Below are 14,989 nucleotides of genomic sequence, written 5' to 3' on the forward strand. Positions count from 1 at the left end.
ATTTTATTATGTGGATACCTCTATTAAGTTGTAGATCCCCCCCACCTTGACTTCACCAATATTAGTAGGTAATGTTCTACTGCGCTATCCTCTTTGCTCCTTCCAGAGAATCTGTATGACATATGGAGATGTAAGCATGGAGCGGAGAAGGACTATACCTACTTCTCATGTTTCAAGACAGAATTGGTCTGTTTCTAGTGGCCTCACCACTGCTTCAGAATGTATCCTTATCTACCATTGGCCTTATTGCTAAGATGTTGAAGAGGAGAAATAATAGGGTGAATTTGCCGCTGCTGATGACACTACACTAGTCTGTACCTGGAAGGAAGAGGAGGAGGATGACGATGAAGGATTGGTTATCTACTCCACTACCTCCTCTGTATGCTCTGGCTGTATAGCACACCCACTGCTAAAATGGAAAGGCAGACCTGCCTCTAAATGTTGCTGCTTGAGAACTGCTTTGGCCTGTGGATGTCACTTGCTCCCTAGATGCATGTGCAAGAACCTCTGCCTCTCCCTTTAGACATCTCATGGATGATGACAAAATACCAACCCTAAAACAATAGAACTTAGAAGCCATAGAACCCAGAAATAGAACAAACCTCTAAAAAAAAAAACATCTCCAAAAAATAGAAAAATGGGGCCAGCAGTAGCTAATGATCAACAGAAGTTCTTGCTAACACATAAAGGTTTTCCTAAAAAGGACTGTTGGGTCTGTTCACTGTGAATACAATGGGTGGTACACAATGCAACACAATTCAAAGTGATGGAGCACAGAACAGTACAGTGACTATAGGAAAGGGGGTGCACTTCAATATCTGTAGCCCACTACACTTTCACTGTAACGGTACAGGACGGGATATCCCTAGGTGAGCTAACAGTAAAGGCATCGTGGAGCTGATTGGATCGTTGGTACTTGCTAACAGGGCTGATATCGTTCAGCCATGAGGTGAGAGGCTGGGGGGACCACATTCTTCCATACACTGGAGATTGGCTACTGGCACTGAATTTTCCTTAATGAACTATCTGTCACTCTTTGGAATTGAGATTGTCACAATTTGGATTGCATTGTATATGGGTTCTGATATATTGAGGACACGTTGTGTTTCACTTTATTAAGCATTTTTACACATGGGATTTTTAATCATCAATATTTATTGGTACCTATTCCGTTCACTTACGCTGAGTTTTGTTAGTTATGTATATATATGTATAATATGCTGTATATTTATTTATTCTGATTTTGCACAGATTGCACAATTTGCACCATCTACATACTGTATTTTTAAGTTGTCACATTAGCTATTTACCTGCACATTAATTCATCCATTATTAAGTGAGTACCATATTAAGTGTGCATTTTATTATTGCACTTTGTTGGATTTATCAATTTTTGAATATTAATTATGTTATTTAATAATAGAAGATATTTTTTTTCCTTTTCTTGGATATTAATTTTGGGAAGCTCTACTAGTGGTCAGTTTAGAAGTGGGACATTTTGAATTCATTTTTTGATGTAACAATGGTTTGCCATAATCTTTAGTTACACAAAGTGATGGAAGACTAATTGCTAGACACAATTATTATTCAGATTTTCTGCATCGAATCTCCATTATACTTGGCTGTTGTACATTTTTAGTTGATTTTATTATTGTTTTAACATAATTATTTAGTAAGCGCCACATATTCTACCACGTTATACATCCTCTTTGATTGGTGTGTGAACACCTTTATGCTGGCAGCTACACTTATCATCTCCTGTAGTGTATTACTTGAGGAAGTCTTTGTGCCGTACTGTGTGGTTTGTGCATTAGTATTCGTTATTATTTGATATCTGTTCCTTATCTATCTCTACTTGTGCTGCAAACATGGAAGTTTTTGGGTTTTTAGAAAATAGAACAGTAGATTTGGATGATTGTGTTTGAGAAGCAAGAAATAAATATGGTAGGAGACATTGAAAAATGTTTTAGAAAAATGGGACATTTAATGGAAAAAAAGATTAATTCATGGTGGGACATAGTTACACATGAAAAATATATAAAAATAGATTATTACCAAGAAGATTGAGATGGGATGTTCCCATTAATGATGGATTATTAGATAAAGAATCCACTGATGAGTGGTTCCAATTCTTTAATGATAAGGGTTTGGAACTACTTGATTTGTTAATCAAAAGGAAACAACGGAAAATGAGATTACTAGATAAAAATATTGCTGAATTAAAAGCGATTGTTGAAATTTCAAAGGAACTACCTGAATTCGATGCTTTAGCAAAACAGCTACAGAGAGATGTGGAACAAAAAGATAATGAAACAGCAGCAAGGAGAAGGAAATATCAAAGGGATTTAAAAGATTATGAGGATGATCTGGTATTTAAATGGCAAAACAAACTAGAAGAATCTGTAATAAACTCGACCAATACCACCCCAGAAAAAGATGAAAAAACCTCGGTGACCACAGAAAAAGTGAAGAATTTACCCACTAGTGGCCCAGGAGAAAATTGCAACAACTACAACACTCCAAACCAGAGACAAGGATGGTATGGCAATAATTGTAAAAAGCCTTTCTGGAAAAATAGTTGGCATAACAATAATAATAAGTTCTACAATTCTCCGAGATCCCTTCAACAAGTATCTGATAGAAGAGAGCCACCTACATCGGCCTGGAGAAATTATGAGAATTATAGATATGAAAACAGGAGTAGAGACATCAGGCCACATCATTATGATGGAAGACGAAAACAAGCCCCATATGAAAATCAGTATAATATTCCAACATATAATTGGTAAGAATATTTGAGAAGGCCCGATGAAGAAGGACGGACCCCTAGGGATCATTTTGAAAGTGTAAGAACTCCGAAATATCAATAAGGGGGTCATGACAGAACTCCGAGACGTTTTTTAGAGATGAGACGCCGGGAGTCCCCCAGGCGTCACCAGATGGAGAATGGATCACGAAGATCAATCAGGAGAAGTCCAGATTGTACACTGAGGAAAGAAACAAGAAGGTAAGAAAGAAATCGGGACCAGCAGAGAGATGTGGATTGGGAAGAGAGAGTAAGGAGATCCCCGAGAAGAGGTTCAGAAAAACCATCTGGAAGAAACGCAAAACACGGCGCGGATGCAGAGCAGGAACAAAAAAAACAGAAGAAAAAGAGATTAATAGGAGAAGGGATAGTAAATATTAGTGGAGTGGAACTAACGGAAGATGAAATTAGAGTATTGGATAAGGCCTTAAATTTGCACCGAAAAAGAATTTGAATAAATTCAATGTTTATTTAGATATCAATAAATTTGTTAGGAGTCTCCATATTAAGAAATATATGTTGAATAAACCAGGAGAGAGCATATCAAGAAATAATACTGTGGAAAATAAGACCAAGTACCGTATGTACTCGAGTATAAGTCAAATTTTTCAGCCCTTTTATTTGGGCTGAAAGTGTCCCCTTCGACTTATACTCGAGTCACCGCCGTCTGTCTGCATGATCAGCGTGTCATGCAGACAGACGGCGGACGGCGTGTGATGATAGTGTTCGGAAGCTATTCCAGCTTTCAAAAGCCGCGCCTCCTGCTCGTCTGTGATAGGCTGCGTACAGCCTATCACTGACATTCTCTCATCCTCGTCCGTGGTATGAGAATGAGAGAATGTCTGTGATAGGCAGTCAGCGGTCAGCCTATCACAGACGAGGAGGAGGCGCAGCTTTTGAACTGTGGAATGGCCGCCGAACAGTATCATCACACGCCGGCTGCCATCTGAGGATGGAGATCGCCACAGGGAGGATGGAGATTGCCACAGGGAGGATGGAGATCGCCACAGGGAGGCTGCACAGGACACAGGTAGGCTGCACATGCACACAGGACACATGCACACAGGACATGTACAGGACACAGGACACAGGGACACAGGAACACAGGACACACATGTACAGGACACACATGTACAGGACACACAGGTACAGGACACAGGACACATGCACAGGGTACAGGTAGGCTGCACAGGACACAGGGAGGCATGCAGCTGCAGATGGGCATTGTTGACCCACTGCATTTCTCACCCTCGTCTTATACTCGGGTCAATAAGTTTTTCCCAGTTTTTTGTGGTAAAATTAGGGGCTTCGACTTATACTCGGAACGACTTGTATTCGAGTATATACGGTATAGTGGTTTGAAGAACAAATCGCTATCTAATCCCCCAATGGGAACAGAGGGACATATAGAGGTATTCCGAAGAATGGTCTTAAAGGACTTGCAGGACCTCAAGATCAAAAAAAATGTATGACCCTATAGATATCAAGAATGGTATTAAAAAACTAGAAGAGAGGAAAGACATTGTGGTACGACAAGCCGACAAAGGGGGAGCGATACTGATCTAATCTAAAAAGGACTATCAGAAGGAACTAAACAGACAATTGAGTGATGCCAGTACTTATCAGAAATTGCCTGGCAATCCAATAGTATGATATAAAGATAATCTGGCCTACCTAGTAGAAAGAGGGAATTCGAAAGGTTTGCTAAATAAAAAAGAAGCAAAATATCTACAGCTGCGTGGATGTTGGATTCCAGTTATATACACTCTCCCTAAGATTCATAAAAATAAAGAAAAACCACCAGGAAGGCCGATAGTAAATGGAATAAATTCGGTTGGAGCAAGTATAGGGGAATATATAGACTGGTTCTTACAACCACTAGTGAGGAAAAAACAAAGTCATGCTTAAGAGACACTAAACATCTGATACAGTTACTTGACACTATCACATTTGGTGACAGACCAGTGTACCTTGCAACGGCAGATGTGGCATCACTTTACACCATAATTGATCATGAGGAGGCTATACAAGCAACCAAATGGGCCAAAGAATTTAGTGATTTAAAGGCTATGCAGAGGAAGTTTTTGTTGGATTGTCAGAGATATAGCCTGGATCACAATTACTTCTGGTACAAAAGTGATTTTTACAAACAGATCTGTGGAATAGCAATGGGAGCGAAATAAGCACCGAGTGTGGCCAATCTCTACATGGCTGAGTTGGAGGAGGAAGCCCTATATAGAAATAAGCCGCAGCAACTGCTCCTATTTAAGAGATTTATTGATGATATTATCGTTATTTGGGCTGGTGACAAAGAATGTTTGTTGGATTTTGGCTTCAATCTGAACTCAAACAACAAGAACATCAGTCTGACATGGGAGATTAGCGATGAGAAAATACAGTTTCTAGATCTGGAAATTCTGAAAGAAGATGGGAGACTGATTACACAAACATTTTTGAACAGGTTGATAGGAACAGCTGCAAAGATAATAAAAGTATACACTGGACTTCATTTACCTTTATTGAGAGACTTATAAGTTTCATTATTGCCGTGTTTACCATTTATGGACATTCGTTTTTCAGTCATTTTCTTGATTGAAGACTTTTTGCACAATTTATGCGCTACATTTTATTTTCACATGATAGGAACAGCTACCTCCCATTAGACAGCTGCCATTATGCCCCATGGTTAAACAATATACCTACAGGCCAATTTATCAGGTTAAAGAGGAATTGTACGAAACAGGAAGTATTTATAAAACAAGCTGAATTTATTGGGGAAAGATTTGTCCAAAAGGGCTATCGATCTTGTTTTATTAAAGAAAAAATCAAAAATGTAGGGGCCTTGGACAGAAGTAAACTGATTGAGGACTCAATTAAAAATAAGGGGTCTATAAATACTGTACCATTGGTTATGGATTATAACATGCAGCACAAACAAATAGAAAAAATATTCAAGAAATATTGGAACATTGTGAAGGCTGATCGACACTTAGGAACAGTGGCGGCCCGTCGATAGGGGGCGCTCCGGGCACCGCCCCCCCCCTCCTGTAGTCACAAAAAAAAAAAAATTGAAAAAAAAAAAAAAAAAAGAAAAAAAAAAATTTTTTTTAAACTGTCCCTTTAAAAAAAAAAAAATCGAAAAAAAGTTCCTTAAGTGCACTGTGTCCGAGCGCCGGACGCAGCGCACTATGGGAAGCACCACGTCAATGCAATCACCAGATTGCAGACGTGGCGCTTCATTTGCGGGCTTTTAACCCGCCTTGTGGCGCAAACCAAATCGCCAATTAGCTTCCGCCCATAGAATCACTACGGGCGGGAGCATTGTTGTCTAAATTGGAGGTTACTTCCGGGTTTTCGTGTGATAGACGAGAACCGGAAGTGATGTCAGCAGCTGCCTTCTTTGCAATGCATGGCCCGAGCGGAGCTGAAAGCAAGGTAAGAGAGAGCACGCCTTGCAGCCCTGAGGATTTTTTTTTAGTAATGAAGAACATCTGCCAGCTGCCTAACTGATATATTGAGAGACTCTGTAATTGCAGTTGTGTTTTAGGATCAGTCCTGCTTTTGCACATAACCAGTCAGCATTCACAATTCTTAATCTCCCCGACCTGCTTCATAAAGCAGTGACAATGTGTTGTTCTGGCTATACATCCCTCAATTACTTTCCAGTCTGTCTTATCTCTGTGTAGTTTTCTGGAAATTGTACTGCAGTCATTCCTAATCCATCCAACAGATAAAATCTTCCTTTTGTTTGTTTTTGACTGAGTTACTGCCGTTAATTTACTGCTTTTGCATTCTCTTCTGATCCTGCTAATTATGCCTTAAATTCGTATACCTCTATGCATACCTCATTTGAGTCTAATAATGAGGATTTTAATTATAATTTAAATTTTTTGGTTCTGCTGTTCTATTTTATATTAAATTGCAGATTCTTTTATTACTCATTAACTCTTCCACTGCTTGACTTCTTGCACAACTATTAGTCATAAGGTTAGATTTATTACTGTGCAGTGAGCTGTTTGTGCTGCTGAGGGACTGAGGAACGATTGTCATAGGCATGGACAGGACATCCTGAGACTTGTAGTTCCACAGAGATCATAACACCATAGGTTTGTTATTTGTGAACATGCACTTTAAGTGATAATACCTTGTGTAGATCTGCTCTGAGTTATGGATCCAAGTTATATTGAACCCAAAGGCAAACATGTAAGATATTGCATTATTCCAGTCCCTAAATGTGATGACTGTATTCGTTTTATTTTTTTAGTCTTTATTAGAGCCTGTTATATGATGTGCAGAGCCCTGTGTATAATGTATAGCCTGGTATATGATGTACTACAGGAGACGGAGTGGGGGGATTCTATAAGGAGTGGGGCTTGTGAAAAGTGGGAGGGGTAAAAAAGGAAGGGCGGGGTCTGGCGCCCTCCCATCTTAAAATTTCACCAGCCGCCACAGCTTAGGAACAGTATTACCAGAAAAGCCAAAATTCACGTATCAAAGGGCACCGACTCTGAGAGACCTTGTAGCAAAGAATGTGCTGAATCCCCCCATTCAGAAAAGATTTTCCTTTTTTGATGGGAAAGGATTCTATCCCTGTAAGACATGTTATACATGCAGACATATAGCTGAAACTAAAAAGAAAAAATCCAGCTTCAAATACACTGTTACAGAAAAAGAATACCAGATAAAAGAATTTATATCCTGTCGAACAGAAGGGGTGGTATACCTTCTGGAATGTCCGTGTCAGATTCAGTACGTTGGACGAACTAAAAGGGAACTTTGGTAGAGACTTAGGGAACACACCCAAAACATAAAGAATGGCTACCCAAAACATAGTCTGTCTAGACACTGACCAGTTCCACAATAGAGACCCCTCCTCTCTGAAAGTATCGGGAATAGATAGATATAAACCCCTTTGGAGGGGTGACAACAAAGTAATAAAACTCAGCCAGTCAGAATCCCGCTGGATCTATGAGCTTCATACATTGGCACCACTAGGACACAATCTGGAATTTGATCTTAATTGTTTCATTTCTGATTATTGAATTTTAACCTTTCTAGCTCCTTCTAATATCTGTATTGCTCCTAATTATGGGATTGCTTTTTTCCGTATAATCAATTAGTTTATTAATTACTAGTCGTTTATTAGATGGCTTACGTATTGAGCTGCGATATAATTCTTAGGTCCACTCTTGTGTATTATTAATATTTATTATTATCCTTCTCCTATCTTATATTATGGTAATGGTCATTACCACTGTCTTGCTCCCTTATTAATTAAATACTATATCAAATACTAGTTGTTTAACAGATGGCATGCAATGTTGCTGATATTGTTTGCTTTTATGATATAATGGCTTGATTATAGTACGTATTTATTGTTTAGAATGATGCCTTATTTATTTTAATATTTATCTATTTCAGTTATGTTTCCTCAAGATTATTGTATTCAATTTTATTCATTTTTAATTGTGGCGTGGTGTAAAGCCAACTGTCGCATTAATACGAACCTGTGCTATTGATATTTCATATATTTTTTATCCTTTCCTTTTATCAGCCTTAGTAATCCACTAGCTGGCAGTCATACGTTTAGAGTTAGTATTTATGGTGTTATTTTCAATCTATCATTGCCAATTAGAGGAATTCTATTGCACATGAGAGAGGATCTGCTTAATTTTATTTATGTTATTAATTTGATTATGAATTGTAGTACTGTTTGTGAACTGCTTTTACCAAAATGAAAAAACAACATTTGGAGTTCATGTTCTGTCATTTGTTGAGCAGGAGTTACCATAGTAACCTGCCTGCTTTAAGAGTCATCCTCGTACACCCGCCTCCACACCCTTTGAGAAAGTGACATGACTGTCACGTAACGCATCAGGGAGAGGAGGCCTGCTACGTTCGGCTTCCCGATCACGGCCGGATCAGGAAGCAGCTGTATATCTGTGTTCGTTTGTGATTACCTAACTGTAAGTGGATTAACTTTAATAAAACTGCTTTTAAACTACTACACTATGGAGTGCTCCCTTCCCTTTTTATGATTCACATTACTCGGCTGGCTGCTTGAGGCGCCCTGGGAACGAAGCGCGGTACAGGACGGGGTATCCCTAGGTGAGCTAACAGTAAAGGCATCGTGGAGCTGATTGGATCGTTGGTACTTGCTGACAGGGCTGATATCATTTAGCCATGAGGTGAGAGGCTGGGGGGACCACATTCTTCCATACACTGGAGATTGGCTACGGGCACTGAATATTCCTTAATGAACTATCTGTCACTCTTTGAAACTGAGATTGTCACAATTTGGATTGCATTGTATATGGGTTCTGATATATTGAGGACATGTTGTGTTTCACTTTATTAAGCATTTATTAAGCAAGACGGTTCTTAAATAATGGAGGGCGGGGCCACCCAGTGACCCTGCCCCCTCTGACGTCAGAGGGAATGCCACAGGGAAGTCCCCATCAAGTCCCTGTGTGTCAGAGGGGGGCGGGGTCACCGGGTGGCCCCGCCCTCCATTATTTAAGAACCACCAGAAGAGGAGAAGCATCACACAGTGGGAGCCTCCCATCATGCTGGATGCGGAGCAGGCCAGAAGACGAAGGGAAGAAGACGCCGGCGCCGCGGAGGAAGATGCCGGATGAGAACACCGGAGGAAGAACCAGAAGAAGAAGATGGAGGAAGAAACCGAAGGAAGATAGAAGAAGCATTTAAATAAAGGAATTGTCAAAAACTGTCTCTTGTCATTTTTAACATTTTTGACACTTTTTTGTGAAATGGTAGGGGTACAAAACACTTACCATTTCACACAGGGGGGAGGGCTGGGATCTGGGGGTCCCCTTGTTAAAGGCGGCTTCAAGATTCCGATAAGCCCCCCGCCCGCAAACCCCCACAACCACCAGGCAAGGGTTGTGGGGATGAGGCCCTTGTCCCCATCAACATGGGGACCCCACGCAATTTTTTTTTAATTTTGGCGCGGGGTTCCCCTTAAAATCTATACCAGACCTGAAGGGTCTGGTATAGATTTTGAGAGGGACCCCATGCCATTTTTCTTTTTAAATTTTGGCCGGAGTTCCCCTTAATAACCATACCAGACCTGAACGGCCTGGTATGGAATTTAGGGGGACCCCCCACGTCATTTTTTTTTTAAATTTTGGTTCAGGGTTCCCCTGTGGGGAATTCCCATGCCGTTTTTATCAATTAACTTGTATGTGTATTGTTGGACCAGCAATTCATTAATAGCCGCGAGTAGTTTAAATGACTTTTTTTCCTTTTAAATGTCATTTTGCTGTCAGACTGTTCTAAACACAGGAAACATGCGCCCCTTTACAGGCATACTATAGACACGCCCCAGGTATGAAATTTAAAGGGATATTACACTTTTGTTGTTTCATTTTAAGCATTATTAAAAATCACTGCTCCCGAAAAAACGTCCGTTTTTAAAACTTTTTTTTGCATTGATCCATGTCCCCTGGGGCCGGACCCAGGTCCCCAAACACTTTTTATGACAATAACTTGCATATAACCCTTTAAAATGAGCACTTTTGATTATTCATGTTCGGGTCCCATAGCCTTTAACAGTGTTCGTGTGTTCAAACAAATTTTTTGCCAGTTCACATGTTCTGCTGCGTACCGAGCCGGGGGGTGTTCGGCTCATCCCTACTCCTTGACCTGCTCCATGTGAACCTCTCAAACCTATCCTGCCTCCTATACCTGCTCCATGTGAACCTCCTGATCCTATCCTCATCCTGTACCTGCTCCCTGTGAATTGCCCAGTCCTATCCTGCCTACTGTACCTGCTCCCTGTGAATTGCCTGGTCCTATCCTGCCTCTTGTACCTGCTCCCTGTGAATTGCCTGGCCCTATCCTGCCACATGTACCAGCGCCATGTGAATTGCTAAGTCCTATCCTGCCTCCTGTACCAGCTCCATGTGAATTGCTAAGTCCTATCCTGCCTCCTGTACCTGCTCCATGTGAATTGTCTGGTCCTATCCTGCCTCTTGTACCTGCTGCGTGTGAATATTCCAGTCCTATCCTGCCTCCTGTACCTGCTCCATGTGAATATCCCAGTCCTATCCTGCCTCCTGTACCTGCTCCATGTGAATATCCCAGTCCTATCCTTCCTCCTGTACCTGCTCCATGTGAATTGCCCGGTCCTATCCTGCCTCCTGTACCTGCTCCATGTGAATATCCCAGTCCTATCCTGCCTCCTGTACCTGCTCCATGTGAATTGCCCGGTCCTATCCTGCCTCCTGTACCTGCTCCGTGTGAATATCCCGGTCCTATCTTGCCTCCTATACCTGCTACATGTGGATTCCCCAGTTCTATCCTGTCTCCTGTACCTGCTCCATGTGAATTGCCCGGTCCTATCCTGCCTCCTGTACCTGCTCCATGTGAATATACCAGTCCTATCTTGCCTCCTGTACCTGCTCTGTGTGAATATCCCGGTCTTATCCTGCCTCTTATACCTGCTACATGTGGATTGCCCACTCCTATCCTGTCTTCTGTACCTGCTCCCTGTGAAAAAAAAAAGCATGAGTTCCCCCAAAATACACACCTGAACTTGATCTGGGACTGAATCTTGGCTGGCCAGGGAAGGGGGGAAATAAGCATGAATCACACCAGGTCACATGCCCTTAACATTGGGAGGGTATCGCGCACCTTGTCCCCATGTTGATGAGGAAAAAAAGGCCTCTTTCCCACAACCCTGGCTCTTCAGTTGTGGGGGCTTCTGATGGATGGCTTATCAAAATCTGGAAGCCCCTTTAAAAATAAGGAGACTCCAAACACTGTTCCCAATTCCGTTAGGCTATTTGCCTGACCTCTGAACAATCAAAATTTGGTCCAGGCACAGATTCAGAATGAACTGACAGCTCATCTCTATACAACAGGTTATTTAGCATAGTCCAGCTCAGAACTGAAGTACACTTTAGTGAGTATGACATAGAGAGTAACAGCGGAGGTTGCAGCCACTGAGAGATTCAAACTCTACTGTGCTTCTCCTACAGGCTGTGCAGAATTATGTTTCCATGTATTATGCCCTGTACACACGGTCGGATTTTCCGACGGAAAATGTGTGATAGGACCTTGTTGTCGGAAATTCCGACCGTGTATAGGCTCCATCACACATTTTCCATCGGATTTTCGGACACACAAAGTTTGAGAGCAGGCTATAAAATTTTCCGACAACAAAATCTGTTGTCGGAATTTCCGATCGTGTGTACACAAATCTGACGCACAAAGTGCCACGCATGCTCAGAATAAATAAAGAGATGAAAGCTATTGGCTACTGCCCCGTTTATAGTCCCGACGTACGTGTTTTACGTCACCGCGCTCAGAATGATCGGATTTTCTGACAATGTTGTGTGATCGTGTGTATGCAAGACAAGTTTGAGCCAACATCTGTTGGAAAAAATCCTAGGATTTTGTTGTCGGAATGTCCGATCAATGTCCGACCGTGTGTATGGGGCATTAGTCTTTGGACTAACAAGCAATCATGTTGAATCCTTGGGTGTGGAGGAAAAAAATGAGCCCCCATTGCTCTTAGGCCCCAGAACAGCCCTGCTAGCTGCTTTGATGGTAGTTACAGCGCTAATTTGGATTTTTCAAGACAAAACTTCATGTGTTTAGCTTTTTTCACATTGTGTGGCAAAATTGCATCAAAACTGAGTTACTGCCTGGTTTATTATCAGTATGCATGCAGAATAACAAAAATAAAAGGAATTTCTATTGATTGCCTGTCTGTGTCATATACAGTATTGATTGCCATTTATTATTACATGCATCCTGAAATAGAAGTAAAATACCTTGGTAAAGTAGCATGATATTCCATCTCTGGAGTGTCCTGAAAGTAGTCTCTGCTTTTTAAACCTTCAAAAGTTTGAGAACTGGCCTCCCCATACTGCGGTGAACATTGAACCATGGAATCTTGTATTTGTCTGCCTACACCTACCTCCAGGTATTCTGCTGGCGTATTTCTGATGGTATTAACATTCATATTATTAAGGCAGCTGTTTGATTCACTGGAGAGCTGAGTGAACATATCAGACATTTTTTTGTTTTTAGGAAAGCTAAAAAACTCATCAGTGGCTTGGATGGTTTGTGTGAAGCCTTTAGCTTTCTTGTCCAACTTGGATTTCTCATCCTCATCCATGCTACTATTCCAGGCGCCTCTATTAAATGGAATGAATAACGTGTCATTTTCTGTATTCAATTCATTACAAGTTTGAGCTTCAGCTTCAGTGGAAACTTTTGTCTTCATATGATCTGGCTTTGGTCTGTTGGGAAGGTGTAAAATAAATACATTGTTTCCTATCTGTATTTTATCTTCATGCCACAGCTGGGTCAATGTTTTAAACAAGCAGCCATTGATGTAGGTTTTTGAGTTGTTAATGGGAATTAGAAAAACCTCATCTTCTGTCCTCCTGATCACACAATGTTCTTGCTCAGCCCCAGAAATCTGTATGTCTTGAGAAAGTCCAGAGCCAATCTTGGTGTGATCAGTTATATTATGGACAATTAATGTTGTACCTTGTTGGATAAGATAGCATTGATTACTAAATATGACATCTTGTTTATTAGGAATGACACCCATGTTCTCTAAATTCTTCCGCCATTCCTGTGTGGCGGCCTCAGTCCTTTTCAGCTTTTCCTCCCATGAGGTTTTCAGATCTCTAAGAAGATTTTCTTTTTCTTCCAACTGTTCTTGTAATTCTGCCTGTTTCAACTGTTCTGTTTTTGTAAGCTGCACTCTGAGTCTTTTTATTTCCTCCTGTAGCTCCTCTATGACTTCAGATTTCCTATCCTCATTCACCACTGCTTGGTTGACTATTTGTTTGGCGCTGTCTGCATATTTTAGGGTAGAGAGCGTTTCCTGGTAATTATCTGCTGCAGGACTGACTGTGGCCAACATAATCGTCTTGCTGTTTCCTCCAAGGCTGTTCTTTAATAGCCAGGTGAGGACAGAGTCTCTATAATTCACGTATTGGCCCCTTTTTTTATTTTCTGAGATTTTAGCCAATGAATTTATGACTAGACCAAGAGTTAAGAGGGATTTGTTGATATTACAACTTTCCTTAAGCTGTCTTCCTTGGGCTCCAGATTTGTAGGACCTCTCACTTCCCGCCAGATCTACTAGGCTGACCTTACTCATCAACTCTCTGGAGGCTCCAGACTTGTGATCATTACATGTTTGTGTAACATTCAGTGTTAGTATGGCATGAGAACGACTGCTCTGCTCATTCATCTTAGTTTCTGCAATGGCCCTCTGGTTGTTACCTTGGTCCAGCAGCAATTTGATCTTTCCATAGTTTTGAACAGCATGACAAGATAACCCTTCTACATATGGACCAAGTACTCTGTCTTCGCGAACTCTTAGTTTCTTTTGTTTTTTTGTTGACCTTAGAAGATCTCTCACCTCTTCATTATATATCTCAAAATATGAGGCCTCAATCCTGATGGTTTCTGAGTCATTGGACTCTTTACCAAATAGAGCTAAGCAGATTCTTGGCACAATACCAGGTTGGTCATCTGTCCCCATCATTGAAAATGTTTTTCCTGATCCTGTTTGGCCATAAGCAAAGATACACACATTGTAACCATGCCATATGTTCTCAAGAGCTCCATCTCCGAGATGTCTAAAAACATCTTCCTGCCCAGTATCATGTCTATCCTCTGTCCAGAAACAGTTGTCAAATGTGAAGTTATGAGGATCGTTTCTGGCTTTTTCTTTGTAGGAAATGGGTGGCAGAAGAGTAATCTGGTTTCCACTGACCCGAACAACACACTCTGAGCTTAACCCTTCCTCCTTCTGATTCAGAGGACGAACTCTCACAGCCACTTTCACATTGCTGTTATTCATTTTTCCAATTTTGTGTAACCTGTGGGAAGAAAATAAAATAAAAGTTAAAGACAGTTTTGGAACTTTCTATGCTTGTAAGTGTACACTTTTAAGGAATAAATTACCATGTGGTTTTACCTATGGCGGTTCCCCTCTATTTTGTCTCCAGATCATTTTGATCATCTACATCGAGTGAATTTGAATGTTCGGCTGCTGGTCAAGGATAAACACCTTCAGTCTCTAGGAGTATCTGGCCTGATCGGCCATCGGAGGCACTGGGAGGATTAAAGGCCCTGGCTGGGTATTAGCCACAAGCTCTAATCCTTGTGCAGCTGATAAGCTTGCACTCT

At 41.1% G+C, this 14,989-nt stretch overlaps 1 protein-coding gene across 4 annotated transcripts in view; it reads right to left on the reverse strand.

The window, feature by feature from the left end:
• Positions 1-14,989, reverse strand: part of LOC141148209 (uncharacterized) — a 116,601-nt gene that overhangs the window by 88,120 nt on the left and 13,492 nt on the right. For all 4 annotated transcript variants that reach the window (XM_073635443.1, XM_073635445.1, XM_073635444.1 and 1 more), the window contains exon 2: positions 12,607-14,679. In XM_073635443.1, the coding sequence (XP_073491544.1) occupies positions 12,607-14,660 (2,054 nt within the window). In that variant the 5' untranslated portion in view covers positions 14,661-14,679. The remainder of the gene's footprint in view (positions 1-12,606; positions 14,680-14,989) is intronic.

This window comes from Aquarana catesbeiana, linkage group LG06 (genome assembly GCF_042186555.1).
Source record: "Aquarana catesbeiana isolate 2022-GZ linkage group LG06, ASM4218655v1, whole genome shotgun sequence".
Lineage (NCBI taxonomy): Eukaryota > Metazoa > Chordata > Amphibia > Anura > Ranidae > Aquarana > Aquarana catesbeiana.